The following is a 25596-nucleotide window of genomic DNA, read 5'->3' as shown; positions in this document are numbered from 1 at the left end:
AAAATATTAATTTATATTAATTGTAATAATAATATTTTATTCAGATAACTAATCAAACTGTAATGATTACAATATAGTTAATTTATACGATTCATGCTTTATTGTTTATGCATGAATCATGGATACCTATAAAATTAAAAGCGTAATATTGTTCGTAATAATCTTATAGTGTAGTAGGTACGTAGTGGGAGTTACATAAAGTTGTTAGGTACTGTTGAAAACTCGTGTATCGTCGTTTCAGTTTCGATTTTGTTGGCGCCGAATGTACAGTGTCACAATAATAATGTATTTAATACCTATTTACTCTAGTGTAATCTTTATTGTTTAACATGTTTATGCTGCAAAAGTGAATAGAATTAATTTATTTATTCCAATTATGATTAAAGACAGACTGAAAGAGTTACAAGCTGTAAGTAGTATTTTTTTAAAAATATTATTTATAGACGATATGAATATTTTTAAACAATATGAAACAATAACTATGCAGGAGCATAGTATAAAATATGTATAATACTAAAATATTTTAATATATTGTATATCCAACCTCTCTTATAAAATATAATGTAAGTATACCTATTTGTATTTTCGTCATTAAATTAATTGTACAAAATGTATAAATGGATATTAATAACTTATTCGAATATTTTTTAATAAGGTAGCATAAATTTTTCATAAACCTACAGTATAAATAATTTAAATACCTAGCTACATACAAAGTCAATATTGCATTAAGATTTAACATACCTATTTTTAATATTAGTATAGTAGGTACTTATCAATGTACAATATTATGACTATATCAATACTCAATATAATATATAAAAATAATTTAATGTTATAGTTGTTAGATTTTATTATAGTATATAAGTAATTATTAAATAACAGCAGAAAATAATGGCAGGTACCTACACATAAGTAAGAAAATTAACTTTTTACTCTATGTTTAATTACAAAATATCTACGTCAATTGCTTGTGTAGTAATTTTAAAAATGTACTTCATTTACCAAATCTTCAATATTATATTTTATTATTATTATTATTACTATTATTATTATTATTATTATACTTAGTCACTTAGATTTAGTATTTTCCACATATTTAATACACAATCATTGACATTTAATTGCCCATTGTATAACTAAATTAATATCAGTATTTAGTAACAAAGTATAACCTTGGATTTTAAATATTTGATTGAGACATATATATAATAATTGTGACTTAATTACACTTGTCTTATCTACAACAAAAAAAAAATCTGACTGACAAAACACAATTAAAAATATTTCGTTTAGTTGATATAGATGAAACAAAGACGTTTTAAATTAAAATTACATAAATATTGTATTAGGCTGAAAAATGTAATACGGTTACAAAAGGTGCATCTTAGGTCGGAGATATGTCATTTTTAGGATAGTATTTTTGTTCTCGTCGATTTTCAGTTGATTAACTATGTAAATATTCGTTTTGACAGGCCGAACAAAATACTACAATCTTCAACATTCTATAATTTGTTTTGTGTATACAGAGCATGGTTAAATAGATAATAAATCTATACTCGTGATATGGAGCGTGCAAGTATAGTGGCCGTTCATAAAAGTTGATTGTGTCGTAGGTAGGTATCTTAAATACTACTTACAGTATATTGTTTAATGAATAGGTGATCCTCGTTGCAGTATGCGCCAGTACCTATATAAGTTGTTTTGAAACAATTCTGCAGTCTCCACGATTAAATAAAACGTGGGACATACACATCCTATATGTTATGCTCATTATAATATTATTTTGGTGTATCTACGCATCAACAATAGAATTTTTATACCTACCTGTGTAAATTGACTATAAATAAAAATTTAAATTTTTCCGTAGATCACGCATATATTTTAAATTATTATTTATACTATATTATATATACTACGTATATAGAGGTAGGTATATAAATATATATTTTTTTTACCACAAACATCATACATACACAATTGGTTTATTGTTGTGCCAACTGCAGTTCTGATCTATCTGTTGAAAATGGCACCAATTAATTTTCCCTAACACAATGACTTCAAGGCCTGCATTAGGTGAGTGCCGCTGTAGTTAATATTCGGTAGTGCGGAACCATAAGGAACATTATTTTTATTGTATTCATAATATAATAATAATTTATAGCGAATAAAAGGCCGTATTAGTCAAATACAAAATACTGGAAAGAGAAAAACGATTAACCGAGTATCTATTATACATATACGACTATAGTTATATTATACTTGTATAAAATATAATATATGTTTTTTAGATCAATAAGCAACATATTATTATGTAGAAGGACAGGATATAGTACGCCGTCAACATATATTACTACTTATATATAAATATATTTTACAGATGATAAAATTGATGCAGTTTTAAATATGCCAAAAAACAACGTAAATTTATTTTAATATTCGTGTTAGTATATACATATAATATATGTTGAATTCATTAGTTAAAAAACATTGATAAATAAAAACGAAGGAAATATAAAATATATATATATATATATATTAGGTACCATGTATGTAGTAATATATTACATTTTTTAGTTAATTATAGTGATTATATTACTCGAAACGATATTTGTTTACCCGGGTAGACATAAAAATTGGAATTGTTATTTCGTATTTTTGTAAATACAATATTAAATAATATACTATACATTTTGATTTCTATTTTTTTCATATTGCAATTTATCTGCAATTATGTAGGTATGTATTATATTCTTAATACATATTGATCTATTACCACGTACAAAACAATAGTCAGTACAATAATTTGGGTTAAAAAGTTATATTTAACATGTCATTGAACTATAAAGTATAAATACATAATTTATTATTATCTAAATTAATACACCCAAAACATTAATCCTATCTATAATAATTATGTTTATCTACATAATTTGTACAGATAATTAGATGTATATGATTGAATATAATAAATAATAATGTAAGATAAGAAAACCGTCTGTATAAAAATCTCATTAAAACATAAAAATCACAGACCGTTGATTTTTCAATAATAATAATAATAAAACAAAGTAATATCTAATTCTAAATTATCATAATTCACGAGTCATAGTCTGGATAGGTTAGAATACCAGATATTACTTAAGAAGTACTTAGCTATTATTTTAAATATAATTATAAATAATAATGTCAAGATTAAATTGAACTAATTAAAAAATAGAACGATATTGAAATCTCAATGTAATTATAGAATTATAGATAGATAAAACAACAGATCAATTTAAAACTGTCACGAAAAAGGTTATTTTTTAATAATTTAGTGATTAATGATATGTACGTTGTTATGTTTTAAATCTAAAACGTGTTGGAAGTTGAGATAAAATATAGAGATTATGATTATAAATGGAAAACACACGTGGTTATTATTTAATTTATTAGAGAATATACAATCTATATACCTAATTTATGAGTTTTGGCCGCCATCACAATATCCCTCAATTTTTCTCAGTCCTGAACTAATTTCCTCCAATCCTATACCATTTATCCCACTTTGTTAAGCTTTTCTTCCACGACATCCTGGGTCTAAAAAAAAAATGTTTATCATAATTCTTTTGAATTTAAATATTAACTAGGTACCAAAGTAAAATAATGTTTATTTATATTATACAATTATTTAAAAATAATATCTTAATTATTTTTTTTTAATAGGAAGTAGAAATATAAAAATACTATTATATAGGTACCTAGTTAAATACTGTTAATAATAATATCTTATTTATAAACAAATTATAAAATTATAAATGCAGTTTGGTTAGCCCAGTTAGGTTAAATCATTAAATTTGTGTAATATTCTAATAACTGATTATTTGAGGCACACATTTAAAAAAATCTTAAATTAGAAGCCTCTCATTTCTGAAATATTATATATAATAATATGTATTAAAATTCATATCAATTAATTAATATAACAAGTAAAAAATACACACACACACACACACACACACATACGCATAAGTATATATATATACTAATTACTAGGTATATACAATATACATATATTTAGATTTATCGTTTTAAGATTATTTATTAATTACTTAATTATGCCCAAATAACAATTTAGTAACGACATCAATCATACATAAACCATTATACGACTAAATGAATGAAAAAATATTTTATTAGATAGTTTTAATTATTAAAAATATTAAGTAGCCAGTTAAGTATGATAAATATTAATTATTTTTCTGAATTAAACATTAAAAAATTATGTATACAAGGTTGTAATTATTTGAATAATTTATAAAATAAGTCTTCCATAAGCAAAATTTGTTCAATTCACTTTAATGCGTGATTAATAAAAGTGAACTATATAATATAATTTATTGTTTGACTATAAAATTCATGTATAATATAAGAGTAGTACATGGTTTGGCATCCTCTAGACCTAACCTATATCTCGGTGCTCAGTGGGCTTATTTATATTTGTTTTAAAATAATGTCGTTTAGCCCTATACCTGACCCATCTAAGCTCATTTTACAAATATTACGTCTGTGCTTAATACTCCACTGACGCTCTAGTTGTAAATATATATTATGTGCACATCGTTTATTTATGGTTATCTTATTTATTTTTTTTAAAGATCGTTGAAGATGTATTTCCAAATCACGTCAACAGAATGGATTCCCGAAATAACATGAGAGGAGTGGACAACATAGCTCTAGACATTCAAGACTCTGAGTATGGTTACATGGAACATTTTTTCAATCAAGTACATCATAAAATCTAAAATAAATTTATGTTGATACGTTATAATATATAATTATGCCCAGAGTTCGACATTAAAAACAAAAATTGTATTATTTAATCGAAGTTTGATTAATGATTATGACGTGAGCGTTTTTATGGTTTATTGGTTTGTGTAATAGAAAGTTAATAAAACCAAATATCTATTGTGACAATGAGTACTACCTACTTATATTTGTATTATAATATAAACCTATGTACCTATTGTGAAGGCATCTCGAAAAAATAATAATTGTAAATTACTATGTACTCGTATAGTATATGAGATAATGTTTTGATGATAATGATAATGTTTCGTCCAATGCCTGATTTTTGCTTTAATTTTCTTTGAAACACCTATAATATCATACCTATGATAAAATATAATAATATAAATAAGTAATATATGGCGATAATAATATATATAAATATATAATATACTACGATTATTATTTCGTTTGAAAAACGAACTGTTTTTAAACTGTTGTATAAAATAAATCATAATACTCCATCAATATTACAGATCGAACAGTGTCGGCTGAAAATAAGACAAATCAAAGAGCATGTAGTGTTGATGAGAACATTACACGGAAAGTTACTACTTCTACCCAGGCAAGATGAAAGTATGATATTGTCGTAAAAAATATTTATATAATATTATAATAAATAATAATAATATATAAAGTAACAGCTGCGCCTTTGACAATAAAAGATTAACAAAGTTTATAATATTTCCGTTATTTTATTTATTTTTCAGATATGAAACGAGATGTAGATATAAAAACAGAAAATGTAAAAAAAATGGGGAAACAAGTCAGCACCACATTGAAAGGTTATACATATTTACATATATTTTGATATTATAATACATTTATAATAATTACAAAATCGTGTTCGATTTGGATGTAATTTTTATGTTAATTATATGATTGAGTGCAGTAGGTAACAACCAAAATATAATATCATCTTTTTCGAAAAATGAGTTTTTGTAGGATATATGATACCGAAACAAATGCTTTATAATATCTCGATGCAATGAGCAGTGAGCACTGTGGTAATTTTTATTTAGAATTTAATATCTAAACATGTTCTACGAAATTGTAATGGTGATGGTTTCATTAAGACATTTTATTGCGCAGTATTGAACATTTGTAATGGGCATTCGTTTTATAACTCATATAGATTTTTAATGATACTTATTTTAATGTTTAAAATTGAATTCGTAATATTTATAAAAATAAAAAATGTCAGTATAACCAGATAAGTTTTAACTCCATAATGTTTAAAATTATTTTCAACTAAGTTATTAAAGTCTAAAATACCAAAAAAAAAAAAACAGAATAATGTAAATACTGTTATTTGAGGTATAAAATAGTGATAAATTATTTTTACCTAGGTTATAAAGTGAATTTATCAAGTTATTAAACTAAGACCTTAAATGTTAGATATAAATATTTAGAATATAGAATAGGTATCTATAGATAATAGAGCATGTGAGTATTACTAATAATAATAATAATAATAATGATGTACAATATTTAGTTTGAACTTTATTTTTCATATATAATATATATACTTCGCACTACTATTATTATTATTAAACAGTTTTTTCATGAATATTCCATAGAAATGACACGGTAATAATAAACGCTTGATAATGTTTTTATCGCATACATGTACGATGTACATTATATATATATATTCACTTAATATGGACGAGGTAATATCCTTAATAAAAAAAATCGTAAATGGTAATCTGTAGGCTGTCCAGAACGGATTCACGGGTATCAAGGTCTCGAACAACAGTGGACTTCGGAAATGTCATATTTTCTGTACATATACATATATATATATAAATAATAAAAAATATTCTTGAACACCGCCAAGGCCCTTATCGGCGATTCATTAAATGATATACCGGACATCTTGACTTACTAGTTAATATTATTTTAAACAACACATATTATATGTATATATCATACACTTGTGTATATGTGTATATATATTATACAAAAAGTATTTATGTACTTATCTCGATAGGACGAGTATAGATAATCAAATATTAATCCAAGTTCTATTTCTATATAAATGCTTATTAAAAACCAAAAGGCGGTGATGATAGTTTTTTTAAATATGAAATTATACTAACTACAGATTTCTACATTTCTAAATAAAGTTTGCATAATCATTCGACTAATTTCACCGAAATGAAATTATACTTAATACTAACTATAAAAATAATTGCTAAATCACTTTGTGATGACTGAATTTAGAATTAATTGAAACCATTGTTAAAACATTAAAAATATATATATATAATAATCATTTAATCACGCGACAGGAAATAATTTAGTGACAAAGGAAAAACGTAAAAATCTCGCGGTAAATAAAATAATGCAGTATTACAATATATTATCCAAAACTATATCTTATATATTTAATAGGATTAAAATCAGCCACGTGTATAACACGTGGAAATAATAATATTATAATAAAATATATATATAATAAAGCCGTACATAAAAATAATATTTTAGTTTTATATTGAGCTTTGTCAAAACCAATAGGTACCTATAGAATCCGTGATACTAAAAGAAAACCGAATGTATATAGTCGTGCTTGTCGGAGCGTTTAAAATATTGATGGAGTTTTCTTTTTAGGCCTAGAAAAACAGATTAACCAGGAAGAAGACGAGTTTTCCGGTGACAACGAACAAGTGAGCGCCGCGTTGCGGATACGAAAAACCCAACATGCTACCACGATACACATGTTGGTCGAAGCCCTAGCCGAATTCAACGCAGAGCAGATCGTATACAAAGAAAAATGCGAGGAACGCATGCAAAAAGTCGTGAATATAGGTGAGTGATTACATTTTTTTAAAAATAGAACATATATTAAGATAATAGGTATAAATCTTAATACACGATTCATCGTCAATCCGATTATGATATGTTATTGTCGTATATTTTCTGCAGCGAAAGCCGAGATATCCAACGATCAGTTCGACGAACTAGTCAGTCAAGGCAACTATTCCGCCGTGTTCAATGGCAATGTAAGGCTATTTTTGATTTTTGCATGTACCTTACGTTTTACAAAATATAAAAACTATTTAGTCGTGTATATAATACATGTATATGTTAATAGAAATTAATGATTCCAGATAATTGCCGAAACACTGGAAGCTAGGAGCACGTTACAAGAAGTTCAAGACAGACACATAGAACTAATGAAACTAGAAAAGAGCATCCAGGAGCTCCGAGACATGTTTGTTGAGATGGCGTTGCTGGTCGAAAAGCAAGTATGATAATAATATAAATTATAAACATTAAATATTATAGTTCTATACATATCTCATTACCTCTCCTTTGCGTACCTATATAGGTACGTATATATAGTCCAAATATAATCCAAGTTTGTAGCAGTGGTGACAGTGTCGTATAGGTATACATATTATATAGATACATTAATTTCACTTTAAATCCCTATACCCGATAACTTATGGATCCATCTCTGGTTATGTGGTTATCATAAATTAATTTTTATTATTGTCGTATCATTTGTCGACTGAATGCAATAATAAGTACATCTATCTATAAAACGTTATGTATGTATTTAAAAACCACGGACGTGTCAAAAACAAGAACGAATAACAAAAAAATGTGATTCTTAACGCGTAATACGTATAAACGTTTACCTTATTGTTTATTAGGTACTATCATTATATTTTTCTATATCTGATTTTTCAATATCAAGTTGCTGATAGGTACACGTGCGTACTTATACTACGCTGCAATAATATATTGTATTGAGTGCCTCACGGTTTTTATTCTTATAATGTATAAACAAAGTCAAAATAAACCTATTTAAGTACATAATATATAATATTATATCTTTATATCTTTATATCACATAATATTACTTATAATTGTATTACAATCACGCTATTAAAACAGTTAAATTGTTAAAATGTTAATTACTGGTATTTAGTCAGAAACTCGTCTTAATTATTTATTGTTTGTCGTTCCTAGCTCAATCTATTTCTTTGTACAAATCAATTTTGTTATTAATAATTACAATTAATTACATTTAATATTATATGTATATTATTTGTCTATGTAACTTTAATATTATTTAACTCGTAATTCGCAGTGCTCAGATATGAGAATTAAATAGACGTAATAAGTATATTATACTATATTTATTTCCAAGTCTTCATTTGATGCTTACGAAATTTGATTAAAATATTATCTAATAAGATATGGATTTCACGTAGTTAAGTATAAACAAGAATTTTAGAAAATCATTAAAATCTATTCACGTGTAATTTTTGATTAGCTCGTGCATTTCATAAGAATTAATGTAAAAACTAAAAAGTAAAACTGATATAACAGTTTTATGATGTGAATATTAATTTATTGAATACCTATACAATACATTAATATACACTAAGTAGATGTTTCATATTAATAGATCTAAATATATTTTTGTTATTTAATTTTATATTTTAATTACATTTTCATTTCTAATTGCTTTAATCTGTAGCCCTGTACTCTGTACCTTGGTAATTACTTTATTTAAAAAAATGGTATTAATAATTAAGTATTAATTTTAAACTTGTTACTATTTTTTAAAGGGTGACATACTTAATAGTATAGAACAACATGTGTTAAGGGCCGGAGAAGCTGCTGAAAATGCCAAAATTGAAACCAAAAAAGCGGTCATATACACTAGCAAAGCGAGAATGGTATAAATAACAATATTAAATTGTTTAATTAGGAAACGAATTTATATGATAAACAAAATACAAATCAATACTTATGTCTTATAATACAATTGATTTTTTAAGTTACAAAATTTTATTAATTGCAGAAAAAAATTGTCTTCATAATGATTTGCATCTGTGTGGTCTTATGCATGGTAGCGTGGTTGTACTCAAGTTTTTTCGGAAATGATGAAACTACCGAAACCTGACATCTCCATAATTTTTTTTTTATATAATAAATTGTAACTGTTAGGTGAAATTCTGTGATATTTGTACAACTATATATATATATTATTATTTATGTGTTTATATATAGATATATACCTATAAATATGTATCATACATAATGTATGTATATTACATCAGTACCTACTATTATTGACTAAAATAATTATTAGGTAAGCTGAATGTTAATTATTATGTATTTTTAAACTAGGTACCTATACCTAATAAAATAATCTATATTTAAAAATGATTCGTTGTTATAAAAAGATCAACAAATAGGTAAACGTTTATTACAATATTACCTGCGTACTCGAAGTCCGGAGAATAACTTTATTATTATTCGAGTGCATGTCAAGAATTTCAAGATACACGATGTGTACCGTTTATTATACATTATATATTATAGCCAATAGGGATATGCGTTATAGAAATCTATGTAATAATGATAATTGAAATTGATAACCTCTTTACTTCTGCATTTATATCTACGCGTATAGAGTTTAACTAAGAACTAATTTGCACTAAACGCACTTTTATACATCAGTGGCGTAACTGATGGCCCGCGGACCCCGCGTTGCAGGGGGGCACGGTTATTTGGAGCTTTTGGTTATAGGATTATATTTGGTATAGCAATATTTTAGGGGCCCACTTTTTATTTTTGCGGGGGGGGGGCAAAATTTTTTGTTACGCCACTGTTACACATAGATGATAAATAAACACTCATTGAGTATAATATAATCTGGACTATACCCTAGACCTAGAACGTACCAATATTTCAATCCAAATGTCTCAGTCAAATAAACAAAGCCCCATACTGTGATTCAAATATATTATAACACTCTCCATAAAGATCTTTATGCTATTCTAACAGTACAAAATTTTGCAAAGATATTTTATAAATATCTCCATTTCAATCTTCGCAATTATCAACAATTACAACCCCTTAACCTTAGAAGACGCCTAAAACGATCATGATTTCATAACCTATTTTAATCGACAAGCTCCCGCTGTATTACTCATCCACATTATAAAGTATCATCAATCGATAGTTTCTTTACCCAAATATCCCGCAGACTCCAACCTTGAAAATATAGTTCATTTATTTGATATTAAAGTCTTCAATATCTATTGTAGTACTGTACATAAAAAAATGTAAAAAATACTTATGAAATAATTCTTAAATAAAAATAAAAATAGCATAATATTATAGATATGTATATTATTAGTTTAAAGTTTAACGTTTAAATGGTATTATAAGGAGAAAGTAAAGTTATGGTCAATATTAGCCTGGTGATTTTAAGTATAAACAGTTTATAGTTTTACACGATATTATTCATGGCGTATACTACTTTAATACTTATCTAGTTATTTTGATAATATGTATATACATTTATAGTATACCTATTATGGTGACCAGAAGCGCCGAAAGTGTGTAACATAATATATTATAGTTAAATGTTTTGTTGGTTATTTTGATAGAAAGATGTTAAATAATAAAAATTGCAAATAAATAGTAACATACCTAGTAGATGGTGGTTCTACTAAGTTTTATACCTATATAATATACTTCTATTTATACACTAGGTAGGTGGGTGCAAGTCGGTAATTGTCAATCTTCGTAGTATTTTTTTTTTTCATAAAATCTAGTTTAACTTTCAGACTGCATTATCAAAAATTTCTTATAATTATAGTATTTATTATCTTATTAATTCTACTGGCGATGAGGTTCTCTGTAGATAATAATCTATAATGTACAGGATTTAATTCACATATAATACCTATAACCTATAGTGTATTAAACCAGTGGTGTAATTGTGGGTTATTTCAAACGGGGACAAATCCACCCGGTTAATATGGACTATGGATTATGGACTGTTCAAATTTTTAGTGTCGACCAATATCAGTTCAGCAAAAATGGTGTCTCAGAGATCATAACCGTTGATTTTTATTATTTTTAAGCCTTTAAGGAACAGGTCACCGTTTAGCGAATACTATTATAAAAGCAACTGCTCATTGATGTACTTATATTTGTTTTAATTACGTCATCACGATTCATGTAGATATATTTTTTAAGAGCTTGATTACATTGATTATATAATTATTATTACCTAACCTGTATAATTTATTTTTGTATTTTTATCGATCTTTTTTTTCTTATTTTTACATTAAAACTAAATTTAATAGGCAGTGTTACATTTTTAATTTATTTTGTAAGTAAATGCATGTATTTAATTGACTTAAAAAAATATATTTTATATTCATAATTATATTATAAGGTTAATGGTGAAATTCAAAGTTAAAGAGTGTTTCTTTTAATTTTTTTAAAAAAGACATTATATAAGTAAGTTGTAAAACTTTTAAATTATTAGATTATTATATAACTTCTAACTAAAACGAATACCGAGTACATATAGCCAGGTTTCTAATCCTAAATACAGGGTAATATTTTATAAATTTAATATTTTGTGTAGATGACGATTCTACAAACAACGATAATGTAACACATCGCACATCACTTGATAATAATTATTAATTAGGTATTATCAAGTATACTTAATACTATCATTGTTAGAACTGAAAACCTACTGCAATAGTACTCATAAGTTATTAGTCATAAGCCATAATAATTAATATTGTAGAATGTCAAAAATAAAGCCTATTATATATATAAAAAAAAGCGTCAATTCATATCTACAAATATTATAGTTTTATTGACACTGCAATAACTATTTTACAAATTTATTTATTTTTAGAGTTCTTAATAACTATAAGTAATAAAAATAATAAATTGGTATAAACGTACCTACCTATTTGAAGTTTGCGGTGGATACTAGCGATACTACTATACTAGACTGCTTATATTAAATATTGGTAGATCACAATTCCGTAGTAGATAACTTGCTGGCTGCTGCCTATATAAATGAATACAAAATTAAAAACAACAAAATAAGTCGACAGGAATATTAACCAATCATATATTACTATAATTATTTATAGAAAATATAGAGGCAAATAAAAACTACATCATTTATTCTTCAAAAAATACAGTTAGTATATTATTTATTATTACCTATTGGCTATTAGGTAGGTAGATACGTACATATTATATTATTTACACATGAATTCGGTATAATCCTAAATATTTGTATAACTCAATTGTTATTATATTGGATTTCATATAGGTACTATTTTAATTTTTAATAACAAATTATAATCGATGAAGTAGGTAATGAAAATAATTTTTCTTATAATTACACCGTGATACTTGTTAGTAGTTAGCTAGTGTTGCTAAGTATAATTTATTAAATTAGAATGTACTGTACAGTATAAGTTATATAACCAAGCACCCTCCTATAGTGGATTTAATTACTAAGGTGCCGTTCAGGTAAGGGGGTCCTCCAAAGGTTTATTTTCTTATATTAATGTTCCATTTATGACGAGTGATGACTAATGTATATATAAGTATTTGAATCTAGTGTAAGGCACGTGAATCAATTTAACCAAGTTTGAACATTTTTTTCAAACTCAGATTTTAAATAATCCTTACTATATTAAAGTTTATTAACTTAACACCTCTTAGTTGTGACAACGAAAATATACCTTGACAACTGACAGTCAAATACCTTGGTCCTTGGCATAACTCAAGACAAACGACATACGTAGCGGCCTTACATTTCAACCTAAATTCAACTAACTTACAAGCACCGTTCTATGCTTTATTCCATTCTGAATAAAAAAATCAGCTATACCAAAAAAATGCTCTCTCCTAATTTATTAGCAAATATTTAACTACAATAATGCACATATTTTATACATACCGTCTCACTAATCACAATCTACAACGATTTTCATAAGAACAGCGTAATAATTAATAAAACTCATATAATATTATAATATAAATCAGAAAATACGTGTGTGAGCCGTGTGTAAGACAGAACATAGGCAATACAATCAACACAAATGGAAAAATGAAAGTGTCGTATTTGATAAACCATACACGTACTACGTAAGACGTAAGTATTTACTTAAAATTGGCGAGAAATAATGTTTTGTTATGATACTACTAAATTATTAATTAGCAATTGATTTAATTTTCTTCTGACTTTAACGATACGATTATATGTATGTAATTCTGGATTTCCACAGTTGGTAAACAATATTATACTTGGTTTATTAATTTAAATAATGATTTATTTACCCTACAAAAATTATTGTTTTTTAAAAAAAACTGGGAACTACCTACTTATTACCTATTGTAACATGATCAACTGCCATAGCATTTCGTATTACATGAAATACCAATATTTCTATAACCACACTTTTTTGTAGTTTACTTTATTTTGTAATTTATCTCGCATACCCTTATGGTTTTGTCCATCAATTGTTGGATTGGTTGAATTTTGAAGCTTGCTTAAGGAAATTTGTTGATACCTTAGTGGCTTAGTACAACTGTGAATGATATTAATTTTTCTTTATTTCTGGTGTATAATTGATCTGCTATAACATCATTAATATTTATATTAGTTATTATTAGAAATTACTATTTTAATGAATAGTTGATGTTTTATAATAGTACCTACAAAACTTTTTCGTTGTTTTTGTTTCACACTATTGACACTTAATGAGTTATTAATTTTTGGTTAGGTTAAAAATGAAAGGAAAATCAAATTTGTATCATTCAACAAAAAATTAATTTAAAAAATGCTGCTATTAAATGGTATAAAAAAGCAACGCTGGGCAAGACAGTTGAAAATATTATTTATACCTACACAAAATCGGAAAACCAAAAATATTATTTATCCACACGCATTACACTAAATGTTAGCACTAGTTAACCAAATTTAAGAAAGAATTATTTTGCACGGGCACCGAGCCACCAAAGTTCAGTTATGATGGCTAGTTAATTTAATAATTTATTGGACTTCATTATAGTAGAATATTCTTTGGCAGTATGAAGCCGGGAAAATAAATATTTTAAATCTATGAATATTTCATGGAGTAAGCGACACGACGTGCGTTTTTTTTGTTCCAGTCCACACTACACATTATTAACCACCAAAGACAATATAATTGTGTACGATCAATTTGAGGTTATGTATACCATATCATTCTCGAGCTCTTGATTTTCTTTAATGTATTTACTTCCATAAAATCTTTTTAGATTTCTTACGATCTAGGATTTTTGAATTGTAAATTCAGAAACTTACAAAATTCAAAATGCAAAACGACGCCGGTGAATTTGTTGACTTGTACTGCCCAAGGAAATGGTAAGCATTTTTCGGATGATGGCAAATTTGTTTATAATCATGACATCTAAAATGTCTCAAGCCACATGGCATTTTTTAATATTCACGTTTTATTGACATTTTGTAATTTTTTAATAGCTCTGCCAGCAACCGTATCATTCCTGCTAAAGATCACGCTTCTATTCAGATCAATTTAGCTGAAATCGACTCGTCCACTGGTCGCATTACTGGAAATCACAAAATCTTAACCATTAGTGGAGCTATTCGTCGTATGGTTAGTATATTTAATGTACAATATATATTATATTTAATTAATTTTATTTATACAATTTCTATTAAACAAAAGTAGTTAAATATGTGTTTATTAGTTAATTTACTATAAAATGTTCTTAGTTGTTTAATTGACAAATTTAAGCCGTTGATATTGACTTAAATGATAGTAGGCAAATTCTAATCTAATTAATGTATTATATTAAATATATTTTCATACCTAAGTTATTCACAAAAAAACAAAATTAAAGTTTAATATACATAATATTACTGTCATATCGACTAATACTCAACTTATCACTATTATAAAACTTCATCATCTTAAATAATGATTGATGATTTCTATTATTAAAATTTATATTGCGCTATAGTTATAAAAAATTATTATGTTGAACGGCTTAAATAGGTATATGACGCTAACACGATCAACAATGAATGAAAAGAATAAATTCCTCTTATATTTATTTTTTTATCAGTTCTGTTGTGAATGTATATATGTTCATATTTTGTGCTTCTTAACTTTTATTTTAGCTTATGGTTTATTTATTTAATTTATTCAATATATTTGCTTACGTGTATTTCTGTCAATACCCTGTATTCTTTCAATTAGTTGTAATTCCGCCAGTGTTGGGTAGTAAATAGTAATGAACTTGTAATGTTTGTCAGTGTTTTGAATACATTTTACCAAACACAAGTCGTGTGTTTTGCAGTTTTTTATAATAGAAAATGTTAACTAATTGTAATGAAAATAAATTATTCATCTGATAGCCAATGCGTATAACAAGTGTATGCCTGTAAATAATGTATTAAATTGTTTAGTTTATGTACAAATTTTCAAACTTTATTCATTTTAGGCCTTATTTTTTAACATGCTTCACTGTTAAATTTTGTTAGCAGTTAAATAAACTTAAATTAAACTAGAATATCCTATTTGTAGTATATTTTTAAAGACATACCTAATTTAGTTATTAACAAAGAATTTATTTCATACTAATTCATTGATTTATTTTTTAGGGAGAGTCAGATGACTGCATAACGAGGTTAGCAAAAGAACACGGAATTGTAGCTAAGTAAGTAAATATTCTTTAGTCTATATAAATATACACAAACTTAATTATCTGTTCTTGTTTTTTTTTCAGGAATTTCTAGGATAACTAAAGTTATGAATTTATTCTATTTCAACATGTGAATAAATAAAAAAAAAAAAATTTAAAAAAATGGTGTTTTTATTATTTGGTAGGTATTTAATCTAATACTGTACAGTATTCAATGAATTAATAATGATCCTTTTATTATTAAGTGTGTAATCTTTTATAAATGTATTTTCTCTATACATTTAAATAAAAACCAATTCAGTTTTTAAAAATTATAATCGAATTATAATTTCAGTGAAAGAATAAAAATAAAATATTGCATGTTGGTTGGATTATTATATTGCATAACACAATAAGAATTAATCTTGGGAAAACATACCATTTTACAGTCATTTCCAGATAAATTGAGGCAGTAGGAGCGGCATTTCAATGTTACTACTTTAGATCTAAGGTTACTACCAAAAATACATTAATATATATATATTTGTATTTATCCATAGATATATTATAAATTATATATAGATTTTACACATCGTGACTAGTTAGGGATACACCTACTGAAAAGTGCCACCGCTGCCGTCTCAATTTATCTGGCAACTACTGTTATACATAAACATTTATGACAAATGTATCTTAAAAGGTAATAAATAAATGATAGTACATTGTTAAAACAAAGGTACAATAATATCTATGTTAAGTGTAACCTTTTTAAAAATTATTTGACTGTCCGTATACCTGATGGTATCCTAAACATATTATATTTATTAAATAATGAATAGTTAAAAATGTTTTCTTTAATTATATCGAGAATATTATGTAATTTTTTTTAAAAAAAAAAACTATTACAATATAATTTAAATTAATAAATTGTGTTTTATATTTGTTCAAAACTGATTATACATTTATAAATTTAATCATGATAGAAGAAATTAGAGGTTTCATACAGATTACTACAGAAAAACTGGGAATCTGCTTTACTTTATAGTAAATACTTGGTGTACTTAGTCATGTTGAGTAAATCATTGTAATTTATTTAATTCGATCTAGACGTCCCAGTCTCTGTTATCTATCAACATAGACTTAGTGGCTACTTTACCAATTGCACTTGGTCATTTTTTAATTTTTTCATGAAGTTTACTTGAAATAATTTTAATTTAAATTCCTAAATTCTTCAAAATCAAATTTTTATAATTATAAATAATTAAATGTTAATAATATTGAGGCGAAAAAATGAATTTAAATATATTAGGTGTTTGTGAAATCTAATCATGTTTTCAGTAATTTTATTGAATAAATAGAAGTCAATATACAAGCGTGGAAAAACTAAAGATTAATACTTTTAAATATGTCCACTAAAAAAAAAAAACTTTTACATTTATAATATATGTATACAAGTAACACATGATAAAATTTTTAAAACAAAAAAAAAAACCAATTTTAATATAATTTAAAACAATTATTATTTATTAATCATAATTAATAATACAAAATGAATTTAAAAGTCATATTTTAAATAACTTAACCTATTTTAAATTGTAATACGGAATAACATGAAAATATGCAAATTAAGATCATAGATCTGAAATAAAATTAATAAAAAGGTAATTGATAAACTTATAATGACCGCCAAATATTTTAGACCTAGACAACCTAATACAATCATGTTGCATTGGACATAGACTTCATTGTTCTTAAGACAGTATTAAGGTATATTATATTTGTACAACTTAATATTTTTTTAAAATCATCAACTCGTAACACTTAAAGCAGTGACTCAACTAAAAATTTGGAGGCTGTTTTCAACCATACACTTAAAGTGAGATACCTTAGAAGAAGGATTGAAGAGAGATGCATTCATTTCCCTATTATCATTTTATACATGTTATAAAAATATTATACATTTTGTTAGTTAAAAATTGTATTAATTTAGAAATATAAAAAAAGTTAATGGTTTGGTAGTTTATTATAAATAAAAGAACAACAATATACTAATTAGGTTCCTAGCTATTACTATCTTAATGTCCCCTAAGCGAACAAATCTAGGGAAAAAACAATTGACATATTTTTGTTTTTTTTTTTCAAAAACTTAATTAATTAGGTAGTTAATTTTTTTTCTAACACTAGACTTAAAATAATATAATTCAAATAATTTAGAATATCTTTTTAAAATATAAAAATATGATAATATTAAATGCATAATTCATTTGCATCAATATAAAACACAAATTATCATAGAATTTATAATTTTAATCTTATGGTGTGAGATACCTAGCTAATAAAAAATTCGGTAGATTACGTTGCTTATATCAATACTGCTTATATCATACTTCTTAAGTTTTTTTTTTTTTTTTTGGTTGAACAGTGCCTAATAACCGCTGTTTATGTTTCATTTCATCAGCTGCAACTACCAATATCATTTTTTTTAATAAGGTTCCAAATAAAAGGGTGCTAACTTAGAGAATCTATTATTGAAACTTGAAACCTTCAATTTGGTTATTTGTACGCTCGGTGTTATTTAGTGCATTTTCGTGTACATTTCAAACTTAAAGTGGAAAAGAGGTGTTATTTTTTGAATTTTTTAAATTTAATGATGATTGTATACAAAAAACAATTTAGCCGAGGCAATATCCAGTAACTCAAATCGAGAAATAAAATAATAACTACCTACATAAAAGAATTTTATTTAGAAACCATATATTACTATAATACTATATTGTAATATTTTGTTTGTATTATTAATTTTAACTAGATATATTAAAAAAAAACCTATCCAGGAAATGACTAGTACATTCATTGATATTTAATATTTAAATTTTCCATCAATTTATATATATTTTAATGTAGTAGGTAATCTACTAACTAAAAAATAAAATGATTACTCAGGCCAGTGAGTAGTGACACTTATTACGTCCAGGCTTCGCCTGTGTAGTTTTAAAAAAAAAAATTTAAATTATTTGGTACCTACGTATTGAATTTATAATTTGCATATCATTATAAATATAGGTATTTAAAATTATACATCGTTGGTTTCTAAATGTTTCATTCAAAACCTTGTTTTACCTGTAAATAATTGTCATGTATGTACTTACAACATAGGTACCTAACATAATTTTGTCCTTTATTTTTTAATTTCTATACGTCACACATATATAATTATAATATAATCAATTTGACTATTTGAGTGTACACGTTTAGTATTTTAATTATTTAACAAAATATTTATATCTAAGCTTAAAAAAATTTCTATCGAAAACAAATAAAACTAATTAAATAAAAATAAAATGTGAATAAGTATAAAAAAATACTTTTACTAATTAATACATACCTATACACATTATTATGATTACAATCTATATCTATTAATTAATATTATATTAGTGTGGCAGTTTACTGATTAACATTTAATAATTAATATGGTGATTAAAATAATAATATTTTTTGTTATTATAATGGAATATATTTAGAATTTGCATGTGGGTACAACACAATAATTAAAAATTAAAAGTTATGATTTAATTTGTTATTAGGTAGTACCTAGACATTTCGGTTTAAGTGAATGGCTTATCCAGTAATATCGCTTCAAATTTTAAATTTCATTATTTAAATACTATGAATTATTATTTTTTTTATTAGCGTTTTGATCCACATATAATGCGATAGCTCAACGATTAATACATTCGTCAAAACAGTTTTTTCTTAATAATTTTTCTAGTACTTACGTATGTGGTAATTACATAGACATAATAATAAATGGACTGCGCCTCCCACACACCCCGCTTATGTAACCGGGAGACCAACATTGTTAGAAAAAGATCAAAGATATTATACGTGTATGTCTCTGGGTATTTAATTAGATAGTGTCTTGGCCAGTTGCGTTTTTGGTTTTTAAAAGGCGTGAGGAGTTGTTTTGGTAAGATAGTGATTGAATGATGGATTGGGCGATTTCTGCTTTTTGTGGAAAACATTTTTTTTGTTATATTGAGAAGCAAGTTAAGGAAGTAATTGGAAGCCGTGATCGTATAATAGAGAACATGGTCTTGGAGATTTAGGTATTGATAATAGTGATAATACATAACATAAGGTGCAGTAGGTGCACCTGAGTATTGTAATAATGCGTAAATTTCATGACCGGATTTAAGGATATTTTTTATACTTGAATTTTTAACCTTACCCAAAGTTTGATACATAAATATAAGGGATAATTTTTAACAAAGTTTGATGTAAAGATATTTTGTGAATAGATTTAGACATTCGGTTACATTATATATTTATTCTCAAGTTATAAAATCAGTTTTGGAGGTTGTTTGTCTTGTCTTGGTCTTGTTCTAAGTGACGTTCTCAGGTATTTTCAATTGGGGAGGGGGCTCTGAAAATTTACTAAAATACCCCCGTAATCATAATAATCGTTACGCGATTTCGTAAAAATTTAAAATTCAAACGTTCATAAAATTTTTCCTATAATGATATTTAGAGTTTTCTCTATAGCTATTTGAAGGAAAACGTAGGGTTGAATTTCTTAACCTTAGAAATAAACACTAAAATTTTTATGATTTTTCAACTACAAAATTACTTGCCAATTTTCGCGATTTCGACATATTTTGTAAAATTTTAAACTATAAAAGCTTATAAAAAAAAAAATTGTGACCAATGATTTTTGATTTTTTTTTAATTACAATTAGAACAATATTTATTAGGAACCATGTATTAAATTTTCAAGTTATTTTGAACATCCAAAATTTTTTATTGACACTTCAAAAAAAAATTCTCAGAAAAATCGAAAATTTCAGTTGTCTTTAAATAGCTCAAAAAAATTCTAAATATTTTGATAATTTTACTGTACATAGATGACACTAATACAAAGATTTAGTGACAATTTCAAGTACTTACAGTGTTTATTTTTTGAGTTACAACCATATAAAAAATCGATTTAGTTGAAAATTAGTTTTGCATAAAAATTCCAGTTTTTCCGTCACTTTTTTTTTGGATTTTTTTTTTTAAACTGTTGGAAAATGTTTACTTTTGACCTCTATAATGCACCAAGGATATTCACTTTGCTATCGGAAACTACCCCCGAAGTTAAAATCAATACGTCATTCATCACTTCAGAATCTAAAAAAATACAGCCAATGGTTGGACGTTTAAACTCCATAAACCCTCCCGTGTTGGAAAAATTATAACTGTGTTATTATAACGAAGGTAGCAAGATACCTATCGGCTATCAGACAAGTGTGGATAGTAATTTTTTGATTAAATAATATTTTTTATTATATAAAGTAACATAATAGATCATAACATGAAACTTACAAGATTGGATATCTTGGAGAAACAAGTTCTCTTTTTTTAGGGATAATGTCAATGATATTGAATTGTTCTCTGATGATACTCATCATTGAGTATCATATTTTATAGTATTTTTTTTTTATTAATAAAACATAAGTACGAACACTATGAACTAAGATGAAGTTAAATAATAATATTTCGATAATAAAAGATTTAGCGGATAATGTATTTCTTTTTTTCTCGGCGACACTGCGCAATAACCGTTATCAGTGTGTGATAATAGTGAGCCCAACCTTTGAAACAGCTGCAAACCCCCCGTGACCAGTACAATATACTGTTTATTTTGTTTTCGCGCTCCTGTCTATTATTTTTGCACTCTTACAGTTTGCACCTCTCTTCCACCATCCGACCGCTAGTTAATCTACTGATTACTGATCTGTGGATGTCCCCTCAGAGTTGGAAAGTCACCAACAGCATTGACTATCAGCTCTCGGGAAATGATTCTTTAATCGTTAGTATTTAGCCGTCGACAATCGTTTGTCGTCTGAATTAAATCCGTTACGATTATCATCATCGGTCGTTTTTATTGTTCGCGAACGCATTCGTTATTCGTTCATCTCGCCGTCTACGATGTCGTTGTGCTCTTGTTTTATAACATAAACCATGCAAAGTAGTCCGCCGTCGGGGTTCGCGATTACCAGTTGAGTTCTTTGTTATTGAGGTTTGGGGACACGACCGTTCATGTGAGTACTTAACAAAACCCTCTAATTTCATGTGCGATAGGAGGTAAAACAGTACACCCAAAGCGATGGTCTTCAAAGGGTGTTAAAACTCGGATAAGTTATTCATTTCTCTCCTGATTTGTATTTATCTTTTTTTTCTTGTTTGATTTGCTTCATTTTGCTTGTTTTGTTTGCAATCTGATGGCCGCTTAATAAGTCATAGATACTGTTGATTGTTTACAAAAGAATCGCACATACCAGCTACAATAACTGATTATATCTGTTGTGCTATCTGAGTGTAATCAATGGACATTCATATGCCTAACTTGTGGCCAAACGTTAAATTAATAAAAAATACTTATGATTTAATATTTAACCTTATTATAATTGTGTAGGTAGAGAAACAGGTTTTTACTTATAAAAAGTTAATATGATATATATACTTATAATTACTATTAGGTTGTGATATAATGATTAGGTACTTACCTATATAATAAGTTTATATTTACATTTAGGCATGTAAAATATATGTCAATTACCTACACATATAAAAATTGTGTAATGAATTATGTATGTTATAAATGACTTGTGCATGTAATTATGATTAACTATTGAATGATGTACAGTTATAAAATTATGACAATGTTGATTAAATTAAATTAGATTAAATATTATATTAAATTACAAATATTAGGTCTATACAATAGCTTTAAATATCAAAGATAATGACGTCATTATGTTGTTTTATGTATTTATAGTTTTATACTGTTAAAATAATTAGTTTTGTTAAAAACAAATAAATTATCAATAAAACTATGCACGAAACATTTAAAAAATATATTTATTGGGAGTGCTTAATTAAAAATTGGCAGTTGCAGATAATGTAAAGAAAAATGTTTATGAAAAAAGTTTTTTCATTGTTCTTAATTAAAAATTGAAAATAAATTGACTAATTAACATATTTTACTTGTATCCTCAAGTTATTGAAGCCTATTGCATGCATCTACTAAACTTTTCCATCCATTCTGGTGCACTATGTTGTCGAATCACATTGACTTATCAATATCTGAAATATTCTTCATTCTATCTAATCATAGCTGACAAGGTCTTCTCTTTGGTAATTTTATTGTAAGTTTTCTGATAAAAACATTGCCTTTGAGATTTTTACCAGCTCCTATATATAGTCAGTATACACCAATAAATTATTTGGCTCTCAGAAAAACTGATATTTGTCTTATTATATTTTAACCTTTTTAGATAACTTTTTTTTCACTTTTCATATTCCCTATTTTAATTTCAAACAGATCCATTAATTTCCCATAACATTTTTATGATGAGTAGTTTCTTTTTGTCCCTCTTTGTTTTGGAATGTCTATATATGCACATAAATATTGGATGCAAGTAAAATAAGTTGGATACAGTTTCTCTTTTGTAGCTTTAGATGGCAATTTTAAAAGACCACATTTTGAGACAATATTATTTAATTATATACGTATTGAATCTTAGATTTATTGATTATTTTAATTTCAATAGCCACTCCTATAGGCTATAGATGTGAATCATACTTGTTTATTTTAAATAATTAATTAATAAAATATGTATAATACCAACATCTCGATCAACATTTTCTTAGTTTCACGCGTTACAATGTTATAAACTAATAAATACTACGTATCAATAAATTAATATGTATGCATGTAGTAATTCATTGTGTATAATTTATTTTTCTAAATTTTTCTGTATAAAATCCATGTATGTTCATAACATTTTCAAGGTTTAAATAAGTATATGAATCATATTGTTATAAGTTCTAATATGATATTTATGACTTATTATTTAAGAAATGTATTTGTGAATAATAGTTTTATTATTAAAAATAACAACTATAGATGTATTGATAAGTGATCTTTGAGCTTAAAATATTACTTAGCAATACATTTTATATTTATTGCTTTATAAAATAAGTACTTGTTGTACTTAGAAAATAATGATTAATTTTCATAGAAATAGGTAGTAAAAAATAACTTAAATAAACTTGGCTACTAATTTAATATTTTCAAGGTTAAATAAAAACTATCTCCATTTTAACCTATTTGTTAAAAAATTTTGGGTCTTGGTCAAATGGTCAATATTAAATTTGTTAAGATATATCAATGTTTGTTATTATTTCTATTTACGAATATCCTTGTAAATATCTTTTATCTATAGATGTTTAAAAGTGAAAAATTATTCAGAAGTTACTTTTATTTAGCTATTTATTCAATAATTAAATCTCTGGTTAAGTAGCTTAACTAAAATAAAAATGGCTCATATTTTTCCTCAATTTTTTTTTTGTACAATATTATTACAATCTAAATATTATAGAACTTTCTAAGCACCATCTAAATATATTATCTTAGGTTTATTATCTTATTGTTTTATTCTCTATTATATTTCTTAAATTGATAATATTATTTTTTATAACTTAAGTAAGATTTAAAGTTATTAAAAATATAAAAATTTAATGTATTTTATTTATGTAATAATGATTAGGTGTGTCATTTCGGGAAAAGTTATTTACTTTTGGGTTTTGTTAGTTTAATAGCTGTAGCAATTAGATGTGAGGGGGATTTTATTGTCCCCATCCTCAATATAATATATATATCAATATATTGAGTTTAATCTGCTAAAGTTGAAATGTTTTAAGTATAATGTTCTAGTTAAATAAAATACAAATAAACTATAATTCAAGATTACATAGACAAATAATTATAATAATTACATTTTTTAATTTTATTCATTTAAATGCTAAGTGTCTAAATTTTTCATTTTTATGATGGCATAATAATCAAAATGTTTTTTAATGTAATCTTGTTTCTTTAATTTCTAAAAATATTTAACAATTTTTGATATTGTTATAAACAGTTATAAGTTACAATAGGATAGTTTGTTATAAATTATAATTATTAGATATATAAGTTTTTATTGTCATGTAATAGGTATAATAACCAAGTAGTCATATTAGGTTTTATTAAATATTTTTTTTAATTTTAATTCATGAATAATATTGTACTTACAATTTTCTGAGAGTCTAACATTAAACCTATTACACCTATAAACATCTGTATACTTTTTGTATAAATTATAATAATATTACCTGTTTACATATTAATGTGTAATTTTTAATAACTTTATTACAATAATAGTACTTATTGTTGATTTTGATTTCAGTTAT

At 25.5% G+C, this 25596-nt stretch overlaps 2 protein-coding genes across 3 annotated transcripts; both read left to right on the top strand.

Moving 5' to 3' along the window:
• Positions 1–222: 222 nt before the first annotated feature.
• LOC114132942 (syntaxin-like) lies at positions 223–10017 on the top strand. 2 transcript variants are annotated; one of them, XM_050197341.1, is made up of 10 exons: positions 224–409; positions 1476–1616; positions 4641–4769; positions 5307–5406; positions 5541–5615; positions 7444–7641; positions 7759–7835; positions 7944–8081; positions 9417–9527; positions 9653–10017. In XM_050197341.1, exons 3-10 carry the CDS (start codon positions 4677–4679, stop codon positions 9752–9754), a joined length of 894 nt encoding a protein of 297 aa, XP_050053298.1. In that variant the 5' UTR covers positions 224–409; positions 1476–1616; positions 4641–4676; the 3' UTR covers positions 9755–10017. The 2 variants fall into 2 exon arrangements, with proteins under 2 accessions (XP_027854353.1, XP_050053298.1); XM_027998552.2 differs by lacking the exon at positions 1476–1616 and having other exon boundaries at positions 223–409.
• A 4851-nt stretch (positions 10018–14868) lies between these two features.
• Positions 14869–16504, top strand: LOC126549042 (40S ribosomal protein S21). The gene is made up of 4 exons (XM_050197396.1): positions 14869–15037; positions 15155–15290; positions 16301–16356; positions 16426–16504. The coding sequence occupies exons 1-4, from the start codon at positions 14988–14990 to the stop codon at positions 16433–16435; spliced, it is 252 nt and encodes an 83-aa protein (XP_050053353.1). The 5' UTR covers positions 14869–14987; the 3' UTR covers positions 16436–16504.
• Positions 16505–25596: the final 9092 nt, after the last annotated feature.

This window comes from Aphis gossypii, chromosome 1 (assembly GCF_020184175.1).
Source record: "Aphis gossypii isolate Hap1 chromosome 1, ASM2018417v2, whole genome shotgun sequence".
Taxonomy (NCBI): Eukaryota; Metazoa; Arthropoda; class Insecta; order Hemiptera; family Aphididae; genus Aphis; species Aphis gossypii.
This window is presented reverse-complemented; position numbering and strand designations above follow the sequence as displayed.